Raw genomic sequence first — 21,230 nt, 5'->3', positions numbered from 1 at the left:
GAGTTTGAGTGGCACTGGGATTTACCAGCAATATTCAGTCTCAGAATTGCAGGTACCTTTGTGCAGAGAACTGTTCCTCAGGATTACGGAAGCTGGAGTGAGCCTCCTTACAAAAAGTCAGCTGAGCATTTAATCCCACAAGGTCCAAGAAGAAAGACAAGGCCTTAAAGGTTTTAGATGTCTGGAGAGTTCTCCTGTGTTAGCTCGTTTCTCGGATCATCTTTTCATGTCAACCACTTCCAAGGCCACCATCCCTAGGCTACTTCCAGACCCATTTCCAAGGTCATCATCTCTACATGGATTCAGAGAGCGATATCCTCTGCATACATTGGTTGTGGCAAATCGCCCGTCTTGTTGAAGGTGCATTCAACAAGAGGATTGGCCTCCTCTTGGGCAGAAGTTTGGGCAATTTCACCAGAGAAGATTTGTAGATCAACAACCTGGTGCTCCCTTTATACCTTCACCAGATTCTTCAGGGTGGACATTGCAGCACTGGAGGATGCTGCTTTCGGGTCTTCAGTGCTACATGCAGGATTATCTATCCCAGTGATTCCCAACCCTGTCCTGGAGGAACACCAGGCCAATCGGGTTTTCAGGCTAGCCCTAATGAATATGCATGAGAGAGATTTGCATATGATGGAAGTGATAGGCATGCAAATTTGCTTCATGCATATTCATTAGGGCTAGCCTGAAAACCCAATTGGCCTGGTGTTCCTCCAGGACAGGGTTGGGAACCACTGATCTATCCTACCCTAGTGTTTGGGGACTGCCGAGGTATGTCCCTATGGTTCTCAGACAGACTGTTGAATTAGGAAGAAACTGTATATATGTTTACAAGGGAGTAATGGTTTAGCTCCATCAGTGTTCAGGCTGTTTGTTTTTTCCTTGTATTTTTTACATTAATTTTTCCTCTCGGAGCTTTGTTAATGTTTTAACTGCATTACTTTGTCTTCATTGATTGTTTTATCTTCATCTGAGCAGATCAGAGACCTGTTTTCAGGGAATTCCTCCTTCTTCTTTTGGTACAAACTGAAGGGAGCAGCAGAGACCGTGGAGAAGGAGGAGGAGTTGGAAAAACAAACTGTAATGTATGCTCGGGAGCACAGATAAGGTTCAACATACCATCTCTTTCTCCAAGGTAAGAACCTAATTTTTTTTTAGATCACTGATAACCAAGTCTAGTCGCCAAGTAGGTGGCATAGAGGCATGTTATTGGTCAAAGGTATCCTCCAAATAAAATGTCGATACTTCATTTGAATTTAATGTGTAATTCTTCAACAGTGGTGTACCTAGCATATGTGACACCCATCATTTTTGGCACCCCCCCCCTATCTGTGTGAAAAACATGATTTTTAGTAACAAGCTACATGTCACACATGAGTACCTAGGAAAAGGCAGCATCTTACATATTGCAGTGAGCATTACACCCATTGTAAAACTAAACAAGCTAGACCAGTACAGATCAATCCTACACCGTCAATCCTAACAGAAAACCATGTCTTTCGAACACATAGAACACAGAAAACACCTTCGCCTAGTATGGAATATGTCATCACAAACTAACCATTCCCCCTTTTACAAAACTGTTGTGTGGATTTTAGCCACGGTGGTAACAGCACTGACGCTCATAGAATTCTGAGCATCAGAGCTGCTATCACCACGGCTGGCGCTAAAAAACGTTCCACAGTTTTGTAAAAGGGGGGATAAAATAGAAATACATAGACAAAGGTTAAATTGAACCAGCAAGAAGCTGGACTCTGCATAAAATGCAACACCACAGAAACAGTGACATATGTCTCCTAAAGCAATAAATAAATAGAAAATTTTTGTTCTACCTTTGTCTTCTCTGGTTTCTGCTTTCCTCATCTTCTTGTTACTGTCTTCTTTCCATCCACTGTCTGCCCCTCCCTATATGGCATCTTCTCTCCTTCTATGCCCCTTCCAGAAACTGTATGCCTCCCCCTTCCATCTCTCCTCTAGACCCCCCCTTATGGTCTGGCATCTTTCTCCTTTCATCTCTCTTTCCCTCCCCCTGTGGTTTTTAGCATCTCTCTCTTCTCATTTCCTCCGCTCAGATCTGATATTTCTGTCTCCTTCCCCGTTCTCTGGCATCTCTCTCTCCTCTCTCTCTCTTCCCTTTCCTTCTCTGGTCTTCCTTCTTTATTTTCTGCCTCCGTCTAAATTAAATTATTTCTTACTATGCAGTCCTCATTTCCCTCTTTTCACTATGTCTACCCACAGCATACCACCCCTTTCCTTCACCCCTCCACTATCTCACTAACTATTTCTTCTTCCCCCATCCAACATATGTCCTTTTTCTTTATCCCTCCTTCCATCCAGTGTGTGTTCTCTTTCTCCACTTCCATTCAGCATTTGTTCTCCCTTCTCCCCACTTCCATCATCTGCCCCCTTCTCTCAATCTCCCTTCCTCACCTTTCCGATTTTGGCAACAAGACCTGCAATGCCTCCCCCCCCAGTACAACAGGCCCAATCCGACAAACCTCCCTGCCCTGTGGCCGGCGATGTCTAAACTGCCTTCTTACAGCAGCCGGAGCGTTGTAGTTGCATATGGCTGCCGTAAAGGTTGTCTCTGATGCAACTTCCGGTTGTGTCAGAGATGACCTTTACGGCAGCCACACGCAGCTTCAACGCTCTAGCTCAGGGGTGCCCACACTTTTTGGGCTTGCGAGCTATTTTTAAAATGACCAAGTCAAAATGATCTACCAACAATAAAATAAAAAAAACACAAAGCACACTGTACGCTGAGAAAATGTTAATTATCATTCCTATTCTGGGTATTTTTCAAAGAGGTCAAGGCAGATGACTCTATGCACTGTCACCTCAGTAACAACCATACAAAAATAGACAAATATCCCCCCTCCCTTTTTACTAAACCACAATAGCAGTTTTTAGCACAGGGAGCTGCGCTGAATGCCCAGGGCTGCTCTTGACGCTCATAGGCTCCCTGTGCTAAAAACCGCTATTGCGGTTTAGTAAAAGGGGGCCATAGTGTAAAATATAGACAGCAGATATAAATTCAGACACATTTTGATCACTAAATTGAAAATAAAATCATTTTTCCTACCTTGTCTGGTGATTTCATGAGTCTCTGGTTGCACTTTCTTCTTCTGACTGTGCATCCAATCTTTCTTCCCTTCTTTCAGCCTGTATGCTTCCTCCCCTCCAGACCTCATTCCCTCCCCCAACTTTTACTTCCTCTCTCCCTGCCTGCCTTTCTTTTTTCTCTCTTCATGCCCCCTTTCTTTTTTTCTGTTTCCCTTCTGTCTCCCTGCCTGCCCTCTTTCTTTCTTTCTCCTTGCCTGTCCTCCACCAAGCCACTGCTGCCACCATCGACGAACAGGCTCCAAAGCCGCCATCGCCCCAAGCTCTCTCTGCTTCCCTGCGTCGGGCTGACCAGCATTCCTCTCCCCGACGTCAATTCTGCTGTCGGAGAGGAAGTTCCGCCCAGCCAGGTAGCGATTGGCTGGCCCGAACTTCCTCTCTGACGGCAGAATTGGGAGAGGAAGGCTGATCGGCTCGGTAGATCGCCAAGGCAAAGTGAGTCTATGCGATGGACTCACTTTGCCTTGGCGATTGACCATTTTTCAGACCTGGATGGCTGTGCACCCCCCCTAAGGCTGCACCCGGAGCGGACGGCCGCCCCCCCCTTGGTACGCCACTGTTCTTCAATCGAAGAGTTGAGGGACAGGCATTCCATGAGTAGGGCTGGTTATGCTGAAGATTTGTTACCGAGAGTCGTCAAAGATATTGTGCAATGAGAGTATGACAAGTAGATCTAAGTTAGCTCAGTAGAGTCCTAGAAAGATTGTATGGAATCCACAGGTATGACCCAGTGAGAGGAACTTGTCTGGGTAGGAGCTTTCTTACCATTATGAACAGACACATTAAGCAGGTTGTCTGACAACAGTTATATGTGTCCGTACTCCATTCACTGGCTGTTCTTGTGAGTCAGAGTGGAGACAAACATGACCCAACAGTGACCATGTTTCAATAGGACTCTAGATCAGGGGACATTACTTCATGGTTGTAGAAGAAATTCCCCAGTAAGCCCAGATTATAATATATTCTCTTCAGAGCTCTTCCCTCTAATTCTATACAGTCTGCCAAACATTAAATGCCACTTTGGCGTGTAACTATCATGCTAAAACAGAAGTTACGTGCCAGAACATGGGTAATATGGCAGGATGCTCGTAAATGCACTTAAGGTCCATTCCATAAGATAGTGCCTAAGAGTTATTGCGTGGAAGTGGTTGGTGTGCAAATAGGCGATGTATGAGTAGGCTATAGGTGATTCTTACACCTACAAGCAAAATCTATAGATTACTCTTAGAGCAATCAGATATTTGATGCCCTAGAGAGAATTGACTCCCTTAACTTTCTACACTACCATTCCCAAGGAACAGCTCACAATTTGGCACTGTCTAGAGATAAATGCTTGAAAAAATGCTTTGCAAGTAGGAAACTGACCCATTCTCAAGCCACACATGGAAAATCTTTCTGCGACATCTATCTTTCCTCATTATACACAGGTTATACGATAATCTAAGAAATCACTGCCGTTTTCTATCTCATGAGAAATATCTTCTCTTTATATCTAGCAGATTATCAGAACCGACATGACTGGAAGAGAATTGAGAATCAAGGAGAAGGTCCTGTGAAAATGGAAGAAATCCAAACACAGTCAGAAAATGTCTATGAGAATATTTCCCAGACACCTGAAATTATTAACACAAAGAATTGTAAGCAGGAATCAAGGGAACAGAGAGACCCTGCAGAAGACTCAATGGATAGAGGCCCTTCCTGTGAGAGAACTGACAGGGAACTCAGTCACAGCCCTGAGAACCAGAGACCCTCCCAAATTAATAATAGTGATAAAGTGACTTCTGAATCCCACCATGGCAAGAGGAAAAGAAAAACACACCAGAAAGAACTCCAGATGCACAAAAGGGGTCATAAAAATAAGAAACCATTTCTATCTACTGAGCATAATAAAAGCTTCACTCGGCTTTCAACTCTAAAAATCCAGCAACAGACCCCCACAGCAGTCAAACCGTTTATATGTATTGAGTGTAATAAAAGCTTCACTCGGCTTTCGTATCTAAAAAGACACAAAATAGTCCACACAGGATACAAGCCATTTACATGTACTGAGTGTAATAAAAGCTTCACTCGGCTTTCAGATCTAAAAAGACACAAAATGATTCACACAGGATACAAACCGTATACATGTACTGAGTGTAATAAAAGCTTCACTCAGCTTTCACATCTAAAAAGTCACAAAATGATCCACACAGGGTACAAACCGTATACATGTACTGAGTGTAATAAAAGCTTCACTCAGCTTTCAAGTCTAAAAAGCCACAAAATGATTCACACAGGGTACAAACCATTTTCATGTACTGAGTGTAATAAAAGATTCAGTAGGCTTTCATATCTAAAAATTCACCAGAGGATTCACACGGGAGAAAAACCATATTTATGTACCGTGTGTAATAAAAACTTCACTCATCTTTCAGATCTAAACTTTCACAAGAAGATCCACATGGGAGACAAACCATATAATTGTACTGAGTGTAATAAAAACTTCACTCAACATTCATGTCTAAAAAGACATCAAAGGATCCACACAGGGTACAAACCATATACATGTACTGAGTGTAATAAAAGCTTCACTCGGCTTTCAACTCTAAAAAGCCATCAACAGACCCACATAGCAGTCAAACCATTTATATGTACTGAGTGTAATAAAAGCTTCACTCAGCTTTCGTATCTAAAAAGACACAAAATAATCCATACAGGGTATAAGCCATTTACATGTACTGAGTGTAATAAAAGCTTCACTCAGCTTTCAGTTCTAAAAAACCACAAACAGACCCACACAGCAGTCAAACCATTTACATGTACTGAGTGTAATAAAAGCTTTACTCGACTTTCGTATCTAAAAGGACACAAAATGATACACACAGGACACAAACCATATACATGTACTGAGTGTAATAAAAGCTTTACTCAGCTTTCACATTTGAAAAGTCACAAAATGATCCACACAGGGCACAAACCATTTACATGTACTGAGTGTAATAAGAGCTTTACTCAGCTTTCAGTTCTAAAAAGGCACGAAGTTATCCACACAGGATTCAAACCATATACATGTACTGAGTGTAATAAAAGCTTCACTCAGCTTTCAAGTCTAAAAAGTCACAAATTGATCCACACAGGGCACAAACCATTTATATGTACTGAATGTAATAAAAGCTTCACCCAGCTTTCAAGTCTAAAAAATCACAAAATGATCCACACAAGGTACAAACCATTTGCATGTACTGAGTGTAATAAAAGCTTCATTCAGCTTTCAAGTCTCAAAAGTCACAAAATGATCCACACAGGGTGCAAACCATTTAAATGTACTGAGTGTAATAAAAGCTACACTCGGCTTTCAACTCTAAAAATTCACCAAATGATCCATAGAAGAGACTAATCCTATACCTGTACTGAATGTAAGAAAAGCTTGTATCAGCTTTAAATCTTAAAATTCACCACTACTTTCACATCATGGAATAAGACACTGTGAATCAAGAGGTACTTCCTGCACTCACAAATAACTTTGGTGTTTTAGACTGGCTCCTGCCCATGCTGCTTTAAATTCCAAACTTGCGGCAGGAAGTCACAGCAGCCATCTTGTGATACTGCCTCTGAAAGTCATAGCAGCCATTTTGACTTGAGACACGGGCTGGGCAGGAGCAACTGGGGATTGATCCTATTCCTGCGTGCCACTAGACCACCAAAACAACTCTGTGCATTTCAGCTTGGGTTTGATGTCAAGCCAAAACCCACAATTCAGTCGGCCTCTATTAAAAAGGCCTCAGCATGAACAACCTTAATGTGTGCATTTGAAGCCATAACAAAATCACCATGGATTTTCCTACAAAGCACCGTGGACCTGTCACTGCTGCTAAGGCCCTTGCTGCCACTGTATGAAGAATGAATATGGACATTGTTCTGTGTTTTATACTATGTACACTGCAGTCTTGGTACCAGGGACTTTCTCAGCATCAGAGTTAGCTATGAAGACCTTGAAAGTGACACAGTGTTGATATTAGGGTCAGTCAATCATGGTAGCATTCCTCATCTGCATTTTGTCTTTCATCACTGAGAACATGATTCATGTAACTGTCAGGTGATAGTGAATGTCTGATTGGCTCTGCTAGTGTTAAGGTGCTCTTAACTCTTCTAATCATAGAGGTAGTTGTAAGTGTGTAGAGATTTGCATTCTGGCTGATGTTAACTGTTTGATCACACCATCTAAGTTAATACTCTTTCAGTTTGGGACTCCTTTTAACCTGCTTTCCATCTGTTTATTTAGGAAAGATTAGGTTCTTACCTCAGTAATCTTTCTAGTAGACTTTATTCCTGAACCTGTGGGTAGTTGACCTCTTCTGGCAAGAACTCTTGTAGGGAACTTCATTTGCATTCTTTTTGCTCATCCTCCCTTACCTCTGGGCTGTCCTTCAACTCCTCAGTTAGTAACAAAGCAGACGGTCAGCCCTGGAGAGGAAACAGAAGAGGGAGGGGTATGGGGACTCTCCCCGATAAACTGGTCTGTTCTGTTCATATCATGAAACATATCAGCAAACATATAACAGATAACCAAATTCAAACATTTGCAATACATAAAGTGAAAAACGAGTCACCAACCTGAGTACAGCCTGCATTAAAAGTGTGGGAGATATGTATAGATACCCCCAGGAAAGTATAAAATGGCAGCCACTGCCTCTGTTCTTGTCAAGGCTGGACCGAAGAACCAAGATGTCTGAATTGTAAGTCTTATTGAAGCAGGAAGCAGGCAAATTAACAGCTGACAGGAATAGAATGTATGTTTACTAGAAAGAAGATTTATCGAGGCAAGAACCTAATCTTTCCTTCTGGTATGACAGACCTCTATTCCTGAACCTTTGGGATGTAACAGAACAGTCCCTCAAGCTTAGGTTGGGACAGATGAGCCTGCTGCCAGAATCGATGATCCAAATGCGGAGTCCTGCTCAACTGCCATGTCTGTTTTAAAACTTCATGAACGTCTGCAGAAAAGACCAAGTGACAGCTCTACAGATCTCTTCTGGAGAAAGCGCAGAGGATTTCACCCATGAGGAATCGAAACCTTGTGTGGAATGTGCCTTTACAGTTATAGGTGAGTGCTTTCCAATATAGGCAGAAGGAAATGGCCATACAGATCCACCTTGAAATCGTTGCTTTTGATGCGGGACAACCTTTTTGGGCTGCTTCATCCAGCACAGATGATCTGACAATCAAAATTCATTCGTAACTTCTTGGTACCGCAGTAAGAGTCTGCGCACATCTAATGATTTTAATACCCTGTCATATTTTTTCAAACCAGAGGGTGTATAGGCAGGCAAGAAGACTTCCTGGTTGATGTGGAAGCTGAGAATCACTTTTGGCAAGAAAGATGGGACTGCGTGCAAGGTCATACTTGAATTCGCAATCCTAAGAAATGGATCCCTGCAGGATATAAAAACATAGAAACATGATGGCAGATAAAGGCCAAATGGCCCATCTACAGTAACTATTATCTCGTCCTAATCTAATCCTTAAGCTTATATACCAGATCATTCCCCTAAGGGACTCGATCTGGTTAACAAAAATATTAAGGATGAACAATAGTGCAGGAAGGATCAATAGAAACAGCATAAAATGTTTTTAAGATTTTTCTAAAACTGGACAATGAGGCAAGAGTTCTAATATCCGGAGGGAGATCATTCCAGATCTTTATCATTGCAAAAGCTAAGGAGTGTGAACATCTGCTTAAAGTTTGAATCCCTTTAACAGGGGGGGAGTAGTAGATTAAATTTATGTATATATCTCGTAGATTCGAAACGATTAGAGTAAAAAGAAAGTGGAAATAATGGGGAAAAAATCCCATTTAAACTTTTAAAAATCACATTTAACCTGAACTCTGCAATATATCGGAAGCCAGTGCAGAGTCCTCAATAATGGGGTGACATGATCGTATTTATTTTTCCCAAATATTACTTTAGCGACCATATTCTGAATGAGTTGTAATCTCTTTAGGTTACCTTAGGCCAATGTAAACTAAACTAAACCTTAGGTTTGTATACCGCGCCATCTCCACAAGCGTAGAGCTCGGCACGGTTTACAGGGTTAGGTTGAAAAGGAGCTACAATGAAGGGTTATAGGAAAGGAGCTAGGAAGATAAAGAACCAAAGAGCGGGAGGTGTTAGATTTTTGAAAAGAGCCAAGTTTTCAGGTGTTTGCGGAAGGATTGGAGGGAACTTGAAACTCTGAGCGGGGATGTGAGGTTGTTCCAGAGTTCTGTGGTTCTAAAGGGGAGGGATGTTCCTAGTTTTCCTACGCGGGATATACCTTTTGTAGAGGGGAATGAAAGTTTCAGTTTTTGGGAGGATCTAGTGGAATTAGGGTTAGAGGAATTCCAGAAGAGTGGGATAACGGGAGGGAGGATGCCATGTAGGAATGTAAAGGGAATTGGTATAATCCAAATAAGCCAATATTATAGCCTGTCCTCTCTCTAGGACAGGGATGTCAAACTTAATCACATTAAAGGGCTGAAATCCAAAACATAATAATAATAATTACAGTTTATATACCGCAGTACCGTGAAGTTCTCTGCGGTTTACAAAAGAATAAAAGAGGTACAAATTGATTGAACTTAAAAGAGGTGAAAGCAAGTGGTTGATAGGTCAAGAGAACCGATATTGAGGAGAAAGAGGTGAATGGGTCAGCTGTCTAGATACTTCAGGAACAGATGTGTTTTTAGGCTCTTCCTGAATTCCTCATAAGTAGTGGGCGAAAGCAATTGTTCTAGATCTTTACCCCATAATGCTGCCTGATGTGAGAGAAGGTGTTCATGGTGTTTTTTTAGTTTACATCCTCTGACGGGGGGGGGAAACAAAGTTCAAATGTGAGCTTCTCTTGTGTTTGTTGGCTGAGAAGGAGAAAAGGTCAGTTATGTATTTAGGGGCTAGTCCATATAGTACTTTAAAGCAGAGGCAGGCGAACTTGAACTTTACGCAAGCTTCCATCGGCTAAGTCGCGGGCCAGACCCCACCCAATCTCCGCTCCTGCCCCTGCCCCCATAATAATACTAATTATAATACCATTTTGCCATTAATTTTTCATATATACACACAATATAATCTTATTAACATATAATGGTAATGGTTAAACTACACAAAACACACTGTATGCTTCTCAACATTCATTTCTACCAGAACACAAAAACCCCCTATGCAAATACAGGACCAAAAACTAAAAGTACTAATATATTTTTAAAAAACACCCTAAGATTCTGCATGCAGTACAACCCCCAGAGAAAAAGAAACAAATGGATTTCTTCTTGAGCAGTGCAAAAGATAGACAGCAGATTCTGATACAATTCAAACTTGAAAATAAAACCATTCCCCCTACCTTTATTGTCTCTCACCCTCCATGCTGTGCCTCCCTCCAGTGGGTGTCTAACTTTCTGGTCGGCTCCAACCTGGCTGTTTTATGCGGCCCGTGGTCCAATGCCCCCTGGTGTCTTCTTGTGGCTGGCTCCCTCCTCCTCACAGCCGTAGTGTGCACGGAGCCCGTCTGTAGCTCCTCGTGCACCCTCCACCTGAACCGGAAGCCTTCTCTCCGATGTAGCAATGTCAGAGGAAATGTTTCTGGATGAGGTGTGGGGCATGCAGCTCCATGCACATTACGGCTGTGAGGAGGAGAAAGCCGGCCACTAGGTAAAACGGGGCATTGGACTGCGGGCCGCATAAAATGACCAGGCGGGCCAGATTTGCCCCGCAGACCTAGGCTTTGACAGCTGTGCTCTAGTAGATCCTATGTGCCTATCCCAAGCTTTCTTGAAATCAGACACAGTTTCTGTCTCCACCACCTCTTCCGAGAGACTTCTCCATGTATCTGCCACCCTTTCAGTAAAAAAATATTTCCTTAGATTACTCCGGAGCCTATCACCTCTTAACATCATCCTATGCCCTCTCATTCCACATCTTCCTTTCAAATGAAAGAGACTCAACTCATACATAACATAACATAACTTTATTTTTGTATACTGCATTAACATCACCAATTTAAACATCTCTATCATATCTCCCCCCTCTCGCCTTTCCTCCAACGTATACAGATTGAGATCTTTAAATCTGTCCCTATTCGCCTTATGACAAAGACCACGCACCATTTTAGTAGCTTTCCTCTGGACTGACTCCATCCTTTTTATATCTTTTTGAACGTGCGGTCTCCAGAATTGTACACAGTCCCTTGGAAGCAGACCCTCAGCTTCGGAGTCTGCACTCTCCCATAGCCAGAGCTGTCCCACAACGAGGATCCTCTGTCGCACCTAAAGCATCACAAATTTAGCAACCTCCCCCAAATTTAAACGAAAATAAACACAAGCAGAAAAGACGAGCTCCTACGATCTCGAAGGACCGTCCAGAGGTAAGGGAGGAAGGGCTCCCTCCAAGAGTTCTCACGAGAAGAGGTTGACTACCCACAAGTTCAAGAATAGAGTGTCGTACTAGAATTGGGATTTATTAACAGCATTTAGGAAGAGGTTCACCCAAGTCGATGTACAATAGGTACAGTTTAACATTAAACTTATGACTTTGTTAACAGTAGGACAATGGTAAAATGACCAAATATAAACAAGTACAATGAATGAGGCAAATTGAAGCCTAACAGGACTACCACGAAACAGTATCAAAAATATACACATTTAACAGCACTGAAATTCAAATAACGGAGATATAATACAAAGTCAGCATAATACTAATGAAACACCTAATAAGACACATTAGAAGATTCAAATAGACCAGATGCTAATGCTTTTCTACAGTACAGCTTAACGTGAAGTCAAGGGGCCAAGCGCAGATATATAGATGGGGACAAGATGGTGGAACAGAGTCAGATGGGATAAATAGATGAGTGAAAAAACTCAAGTCAAGATCTTTGTAAAGTTAAACAAGAGGAACTGGTTTAAGTTACAGTGTGTTTGAGCCAATCCAGGTGCAGAATGAGTGTAAAGTAAAAGAACAAGAGGACACTTGGAAAAGTTGAAAGGGACAGATTTAAAACGAATGCTAGGAAGTTCTTCTTTACCCAACGAGTGGTGGACACCTGGAATGCGCTTCCAGAGGGCGTAATAGGGCAGAGTACAGTACAGGGGTTTAAGAAAGGATTGGACAATTTCCTGCTGGAAAAGGGGATAGAAGGGTATAAATAGAGGATTACTGCACAGGTCCTGGACCAGCATAGGCATTGCTTATGTTCTTATCCTCTGTAGTAAAGGCTTGGGAGGAGCGCAAGGCTTTCATCTGCTTCCTGAAGTAGAGGCAGTCTCGAGTTAGACATAGTGTGAGCCTGGATTAATTGGAAATAATTAGGCTTGAATGACAAAGTCTGTATCTCTCACCCTGCACTGACAGTTTTCGGCCCTTGAGCAGGAGTGCGCTTCTGATTAATTAATTTATTTGTACTATGCTTATCGTTAATAGTCTTTTGTAAACTGCGTTGAACTTGTGGTTACGCGGTTAACAAGAACAAGGTAATGTAAAGATGGCTGAGACACAGGCGCATGAAGAACCACACAGCTTGGATGCAGGGCTAGGCATGTACACATCAGAAAAAGGGAACTTTACATCAAAATGAACTAAATGTGTACTACTTTAAACTGGTTTACAGCAAGGCTTTTTAACGGCTATGAATATGCATTGCTTACCCACAGCAGAATTTATAATATGTAAGTAGGCCTGAATACGGCTTGCAAGAAAAGGATATATAAGCTGAGACATCTGCCATAAGGTGTTCTCCCTTGTCCCCATGTCTTTGTATTAGTGGGGTTAGAGCAATTTATGTTTGTAGTTTGCTGCTATACTGAATAAAGAATTTAAAAAAAGATAAGCAGGTGAGTAATTGTGAGGACAGAGTACCCTTATTCTGCAATTTGACCTGAGCAATGCTTTCGATTTAGTAGACCACCCCATTCTTTCCTGCCCAGGTGCTATTGGCATCACAGGCTCTGCCCTGAGCTGGTTCCGGGGCTTTCTAACTATTTGTTCCTATCAAGTCAGCTACAATGGCGAACTCTCCCCTATCTGCACCACACACTGCGGAGTACCTTAAGGCTCCCCACTATCTATGATCCTTTTTAACACTTATCTGTGTTCGCTGGGGAGCCGACCGGTCTCAATAGGAGTTAAAAGCTATAGTTACGATGACGACATCACAGTCATCCTACCAGTCCCCACCCTGTCTTCCAATTAATCTGGATGAATCGAAAAGATCATCAGAACAACGGAAGGCTGGATGACGAAACATAAACTGAAATTAAACCCTGGAAAAAAACCCAAATTCTTTCTCACAAACCCCCTCAAACCTAAACGAGAACATCAAGATCAGGGGCAAACCCCTACCATTACAGTCCACTATCTGGGGAGTCTCGTTGGATCGGAAGATGATCATGGAAACTCAAGCTGCTGCTGTAGTTCACAAAGGATTTGTAGCACTCTGGAAACTGCGATCTATACGCTCTTGCTTTGACATCCTCCCATTTCAAATTCTATACCAAACTCGCATCCTCGGTATGCTTGACTACTGTAATCTTATCTTTCATGCCCTGGAAACACTACAACAGACTCCGAATTATCCGTCACACAGCAGTGCGCCTTATCTTCGGGGATGGCTTGGATTGGCCATCTTGAGCTCGCCTACCGGGAGCGGTATTTGTATATTCTCTGGATGAGCGGCCCCATCCTTATTAGAAGGATTTTCTAAGTCTTTCGACAGCTGGGCTACAGATGTTTCCGGGTATCTCTGTCGTTGCTCACCTGGGGTCCAATCATCATGGATATTGGGACTACTATAGTATTGTTTCTGGAGCCTTTCTTGGCTTATTACAAGGACTGGGTATGTGGCTCTTCGTTTCCTTCTCAGCTTTATGTAGTTCAGTCCCTAAACAGAGTGCGGTATGTTCAGGCACCTCATGGAGAGCACGATTTGGAGTACATTCCTCACGTATTTCTTCGCAGTTTACCGAAGGCTTTATTTCCTCCTTGTCTTTTGGGATTTCCAAAGGGCTGTGCCGTTGAACAGGGTGTTCTTGTGGCCATGGCTTCAGCTCTGCAATCTTCTAGGTGGCAGGCCTTGTTCAACGGGTATTCCTATTTCTGATTTCCAAAATATGGGCTATCAGTTCGGCTGGTAACACTATTTCTTTCTAGCAGGGTGTCATCCTTTCTTTTCCGTCAGGCTCGCTTGTTCCTTCCTTCTTCCTGGGACGGGATATTGGGAGCAATGCTTTTATTCACTGCATTTTTTGATACGTATGTCGAGTTCTCCGCGAGCTCGGGTCTATCAACTGTTAGGGTTTATATCTCCTTTTGATATTCTTCAAGGGACGCCTCAGGCGTATGGCGGTGTCCGATGCCTACTTCGCTCATTAGGTCCAGGAGAACATTCTTTATGCTTGCCTACTGGCGGGGGAGCGGGTGGCGATTGAACTTCATGACCATTCCGCTGGAGCGATGGCTGCTTCTTGGGCTCGGCCCAGAGGTTTTTTGCCTTGGAGGAGATTTGTCTCACGGCTAACTGGTCTTCCGAGAGTACCTTCTCTCCAAGTCGCTGCATGGATGTGCGGGCACATGCGATAGGGGTTTTTTGATGCTTCGGTCGTTGCGAAGGCAGCGTTTGCTTCCCACCCAAATTAAGGATTGCTTTGCTACATCCCATTGGTCTCTGGATTCATCTGCTGCTTTGCTAAGGAAGGTAAAATTATGTTCTTACCTGTTAATTTTCTTTCCTTTAGAAGCAGCAGATGAATCCAGAGCCCCTCCCTTTCTGGTAGTTGTCTATCGGTTTTGTCTTATGCAACTTACGCGGTTTGTTGTGGTTGATGGTTGTATTCGGTATCTTTGCCTTTTCTCCTGGGAAGAAGTTTTTTACATGTGATGCCTATTGCTGGTTACGTGTGCTTGGGCAAGGAGCTATACTAATGAGACAGGAGGATTGCCAGCCAATATAACCACCTGTTAATCAGTTTCTCTATCTCCACCTGCTGGTAGATGTGGGCTAGTCCCCATTGGTCTCTGGATTCATCTGCTGCTTCTAAAGGAAAGAAAATTAACAGGTAAGAACATAATTTTACCTTCTGCATGGATTTCTGCTGCCAAGGTGCATGACCTTACACTTTTTGGCATTGAAGCTTAGTTGCCAAGTTGAGGACCAATGTTTCAGTAAGAGTAGGTCCCGCGACATACTGTCGGGCAATGTGCTTTTGCCTACTATGTTGCATAGTTTGGCGTCATCGGCGAATAATGTTATTTTACCTTGAAGCCCCTGAGTCAGGTCTCTTACAAAAATGTTAAATAGGATCGGGCCCAAGACCGAGCCCTGCGGCACTCCACTAATCACCTCCGACGTTTCAGAGAGGGTACCGTTAACCACCACCCTCTGAAGACTACCGCTTAGCCAGTCTTTGACCTATGCAGTTAATGTTTCACCTAATCCCATCGAACTCATCTTGCTCAATAACCTGCGGTGTGGGATGCTATCAAAAGCTTTACTGAAGTCCAAGTACATGACGTCCAGGGACTCCCCCATATCCAGCTTTCTTGTTACCCAGTCAAAGAAGCTGATTAGATTGGATTGGCAGGACCTTCCCTTTGTAAATCTATGTTGATGGGGATCACGTAGATTCTCCTCATTCAGGATCGTATCTAATTTATGTTTAATTAGTGTTTCCATGAGTTTACTCACTATTGATGAGAGACTCACCGGTCTGTAATTCGCAGCCTCCGTCCTGCATCCCTTTTTGTGGAATGGAATGACGTTAGCTGTTTTCCAGTCCAACAGGACTCTTCCTGTACTTAGGGAAAGATTGAAGAGCGTGGATAACGGTTCCGCCAGGACATCACTCAACTCTCCAAGCACCCTGGGGTGTAGATTGTCTGGTCCCATGGCTTTGTTCGCTTCGAGTCTTGATAGTTCACAGTAGATGCTGCTGGGTGTAAACTTGAAATTCCGAAACAGGTCTTCCGAGCTTTCCCTTGTCTGCAACTGTGGACCGGACCCTGGCGCTTCGCAGGTAAAGACTGAGCAGAAGTATTCATTTAGTAGTTTGGCTTTATCGGAATCCGATTCTACATAATTCCCGTCTGGTTTCCTAAGGCATACTATCCCATCTGTGTTTCTTTTTCTGTCACTAATATACCTGAAGAAGGATTTATCCCCCTTCTTAATGTTCTTTGCTAGATTCTCTTTTATTCGGAGTTTGGCCTCTCTGACTGCTGTTTTGACAGCTTTAGATTTGGCCAGATAGTCTTCTTTTGTCTCTCTTTTTCCTGATTATTTGCAGGAGATAAATGTTTTTTTCTTCTTTTTAACGAGGTCCGAGATCTCCACAGTGAACCACTGAGGTTTATTGTTTCTCCGCCATTTGCTTACTGTTTTTATATAGCGGTTAGTTGCTTCGTGTAGGGTAGATTTCAGAGTTGACCACATAGCCTCTACATTATCGGTTTCAGCTTGGTTTTGCAGCGCCCGTTGGACGAAATCTCCCATGTGTTTGAAGTCAGTGCCCCGAAAGTTGAGGACCTTTGTTGCTGTGTTTGATCTAGTGAAACCTTTCCTGAGGTTGAACCATACCATGTTGTGGTCACTGGAGGCCTACCGAAACCTTTGAGACGCTTTCTCCATTGGTGAGTACCAGGTCCAGTATCGCCTGATCCCTAGTGGGCTCCAATACCATTTGTTTGAGTCGTGCTCCCTTTATGGAGGTTAATAGCCTTCTGCTGCCGCTGGTCGTAGCGGATAGTGTGTTCCAATCTGCATCAGGCATATTGAAGTCCCCTAACAATACTGTGTCCCCATGCAAAGTGATGTTCTCTATGTCTTCGATTAATTCTATATCCTTGTCTTCCTGTTGTCTTGGAGGTCTGTATACTACACCAAGATACAGGCATTTGTCATTTCCGCTGGCCTGTTCAATAAGTTTCTAGCAGAGTACTGAATCGCATGCTGCACACCCTCATCCCCTCAAACGATTGTAAAGGTAAAGATACTTCCAGTTCTCACTATGTGACCCTCTTACTATCTACACTTGCTTATCTCTATAACTGCAATTGAATCTTAAATTGTTTATCTGGTTTTAGTTTTCTGTATTTATAACTGTAATTGTGTCTAATACTGATCTTGTTCTGCTTCTAAACTATCTGTATTTGTATCATCACTGATTATATGTACGGTCTTTAGACAATTATATTAACTGCATTGAAATCCACAGTGTATCACGGTATATAAATAAACTTTTATGTTGTTATTGTCTATAGTTGTCTTTTGTGTTTCTATCCTGAGAGATTGGTAAGTTTTGTGAATTTAGGTGAGTTGTAGCTTTTTGCTGGCCCAGTGAGAGGTGCTCACTAGAGAATGACACAGTGACAAAATTCATCACTGTTCCCGTCCCCGCGGATAACAGCGGGAAACCATCTTCATGTCATTCTTTAAGGAGAGAGGGAAGAATCAGAGTATGAATGGCCATAGCCACTGACCCACAAGCTTTGCTTTGAAGAATGCTGGTGTAGAAGGACTGAGGTTGAAATAGACACTAGAAAATGACATATGATTATTTCCCGTGGTTATCTGCAGGGACGGGAACGGTGATGAATTTTGTCACCGTGTCATTCTCTAGTGCTCACTACATCTTGGCGCGCCAGCCAAGAGAGGGGATTTTGCAGTGGTGGAAGGGCCCCTAGCTGTTTTCTGGAACTTATCTCACACCGAATCTACTTTCCATCTCTGAAGATTTTGCAAGATAAGTCTAAAGCTTTTCTTAGATGATGTCTACACCATTAGATCGTCTACTAGTGTCTGCCCCCCCCAGACTACAAAGGTTCTGAAAGAAGTCTGTTTAAAATGGCACAGAGGTCTCCATCATTGGCCCCTTAATGGGTCCTTCAGTCTGACTGACTTAGATACCCTTAATGTCAGCTCGAAGCCACTAAGGTAAAAAAAAAAAATAAGAAATTCCTTCAGAAACATCTTGACATTTGGAAACTGTGGAAGGCAGTGGCGAATCAGCATTATATCAAGAGTTATATAACTTGTCCCAGTGTCCTGAACCCACAGTAAACCCTTTGCTTGTGTCGCTCATGAAGAGGGAGGGGGCGGGTGAGAGTGTTCATTGTTCTTAACTATCCTATTTGTCCACCAAATAAGTAAACCCATCACTTACTTGCTTTTTGTAACCATGAAATATATTCATTTATATCATCACCCACCAGAAGATCTTCAGGCTGGTCAAAGGCCCCACCCACCCAACATCAGGCATCTTTCCTCAAAGCGGGTCTCCTTTTCCATCCTGTTGAGTTCTTTTCCTGCCCCTGTCCCATTCCTGCAAGCTCTGTCTTCATCTGCACAAGCCTCAAACACTTTAAAATCATAAGTTTTCAAGGCTTGTGCGATTAAGGCAGAGCTTGCAGGAATGGGACAAGGACAGTGACAAAACTCACAGAAATGGGGAAATTTAGTTCCTGCACCTCCAGATCCCTTCTTCCACCACCAGAAGATCTTCAGACCAGTCGAAGGCCTTGCCCATCCGATGTCGGCCAATCTCTCCACAAAGCTCAACGAACTACACCGGCTTCTGCTATCAGGCCCTGCTAAACATAGAAACATGACGGTAGGTAAAGGCCAAATAGCCCATCTAGTCTGCCCATCCACAGTATAGCCCCTTTGTATGAACCGAAAGGAAATGCTGGTCCGTTTACCACAAGGTAAAAGCCATTCTAAATGATAAGTAGATATATAAGCTAAGCAAAGATGCAATGGCTACAAGTTTGTTGTTTAATCCTACTAGGCCTCTCCATAACAATAGAGAAAAGAGAGGGCAGAGCACATTGTAATTTTAGTCAAAAAGGTCCTGTAGCACTTTGTAAAATGACTAACCAGAACAGGCTACCTATTGCTAGTAACTAAGGCCACTGCAATCACACTCATGAATCTATGCCCAAATATTCATTCAATTTTCTATACCGTTCTCCCAGGGGAGCTCAGAACAGTTTACATGAATTTATTCAGGTACTTAAACATTTTCCCATGTGTCCTGGTGGGCTCACAATCTATCTAATATACCTGGGACAATAGGGGGATTAAGTGTAGGAATGTCACACAGGAAACACACACATGCAGTCTTAGAGTCGGGATGGAGGCGCTCTCAGGGGCTAGCTCCGAGTCCCTTTTATTATGCTTCTAAGCTAATGACATCATAGTAACTCCCTGGTTTATACATCTCATGATTGGTGGGTACAAAGGTACATGCTTTTACATTGGTGGATACAAAGAAAGGTACATGCTTATACATCGTGATCACCCTCCCTTTACCTCGTGCTTTTACCTCGTGATCATCCTCCAACTCAGCACTTTTCAAGGGCCTGATTAACATGTGGACAGAGCCTGAGTCTTTGCACATATGCAATGCCTGTCAGCTGATGTCCTTTCCAAATAAGGACAGCTCAAATAAGATAAGCATGTCACAGTCCAAAGGTTATAATGCATGCTTCTTAAGCTCTCTTGATTAGCCTTAACTCAGGGCCTGCTCAGGCAAAGTCTGATTGTTGTCCATATAAGGAATAAAGGATAAGAGTAAACTTGTGTCAGGTTAATATGTGGCAAGAGTCTTGTGACAAAAAGGTAGGGGGGAATGCCTCAGCATTCAGTCTCAAGGTGCAAACCTTTTTCCTTGCTTTGTCTACGTGGCAAGAGGGAATGAGAAAGGATCCATACTTCTACACAGGGCCTCAGAGCCTTACATAGGGCCTAGATCAGTACACAGGGCCTAGATCAGTGTGCTGACCTGGCCTGGTTCAGAACTGCCTGTGTGCTGACCTTGCCTGTGTTCTGATGCCCTGGTTCAGTGCATCCCTTCAATTAAGTGACTTTCCCAGGGACACAAGGAGCAACATGGGTTTGAACCTACAACCCCAAGGTGTTTTAACCACTGCACCACTCTAGAAATCAAAATGTAGTAAAAGTGAGCCAAGTAAAGGACAATTGAGCTACTGTGACATCACTAATGAGGTTGGCTCTAATTGGTGGAATGAAGCATTATGACATCACAATAGCAGCTCTGGTTATCAGAGGCGGAAACTTTTCACACTATTCAGTTTTCTATATCGTTCTAGTGGAGTTCAGAACAGTTTACATTAATTTATTCAGGTACTCATTGAAACATAGAAACATGACAGCAGATAAAGGCCAAATGGCCCATCTAGTCTGCCCATCCACAGTAACCATTATCTCTTTCTCTCTCTCAGAGATCCCACGTGCCTATCCCAGGCCCTTTTGAATTCAGACACAGTCCATTTCCACCACCTCTTCCAGGAGACACGCATCTACCACCTTTTCTGTAAAAAAAATATTTCCTTAGATTACTCAGGAGCCTATCACTTCTTAACTTCATCCTATGCCCTCTCATTGCAGAGTTTCCTTTCAAATGAAAGAGACTCGACTCATGTGCATTTACATCATGTAAGCATTTAAACGTCTTTATCATATCTCCCCTCTCCTGCCTTTCCTCCAAAGTATACAGATTGAGATCTTTAAGTCTGTCCCCATACGCCTTATCACGAAGACCGCACACCATTTTAGTAGCCTTCCTCTGGACCGATTCCATCCTTTTTATATCTTTTTGAAGGCGCGGCCTCCAGAATTGAACACAATATTGTAAATGAGGTCTCACCAGCATTTTCACTGTTTTCACTATTTATCCCACTTGTCTCTCAATCCATTTAATGTATCTGGGGCAGTGAGGAATTAAGTGATTTGCCCAGGGTCACAAGGAGCAGTGTGGGTTTGAATCCACAACCCCAGGGTGCTGAGGCTGTAGTTGTAACCACTGCACCACACTGTCCCCCCATGGCATACAAGAACCCCAAAATAGTAATAGGAAATGGCAGAGGGAAATCACTACCTCGCCATGACAAGCAGGAAGCGGGTGTACAAAAACATAAAACGGGGTAGATAGCCGAAGCCCCCACTGAAGAAACAAGGTGCCAATTGCATGCTTCTATCTGAACGCTTGATCAGAGTGCAATAAGATACCAGTCCTGAAGAACTTAATAAGTAGACCCAAACAGGAATGATATGTATGACGGAGTCATGGGGTCCAGATGTAGATT

General features: G+C 43.0%; 1 protein-coding gene across 1 annotated transcript in view; it reads left to right on the top strand.

The window, feature by feature from the left end:
• LOC117355017 (zinc finger protein 665-like) overlaps positions 1–21,230 on the top strand; it is a 50,493-nt gene that overhangs the window by 6,791 nt on the left and 22,472 nt on the right. The window contains exon 4 of the mRNA XM_033932964.1: positions 4,620–6,281. Coding sequence (XP_033788855.1) covers positions 4,620–6,281 — 1,662 coding nt within the window. The remainder of the gene's footprint in view (positions 1–4,619; positions 6,282–21,230) is intronic.

This window comes from Geotrypetes seraphini, chromosome 2 (genome assembly GCF_902459505.1).
Source record: "Geotrypetes seraphini chromosome 2, aGeoSer1.1, whole genome shotgun sequence".
In the NCBI taxonomy this organism is placed as follows: Eukaryota; Metazoa; Chordata; class Amphibia; order Gymnophiona; family Dermophiidae; genus Geotrypetes; species Geotrypetes seraphini.
The sequence above is the reverse complement of the archived record's forward strand: the minus strand, read 5'-3'. Positions and strand labels throughout refer to the sequence as shown.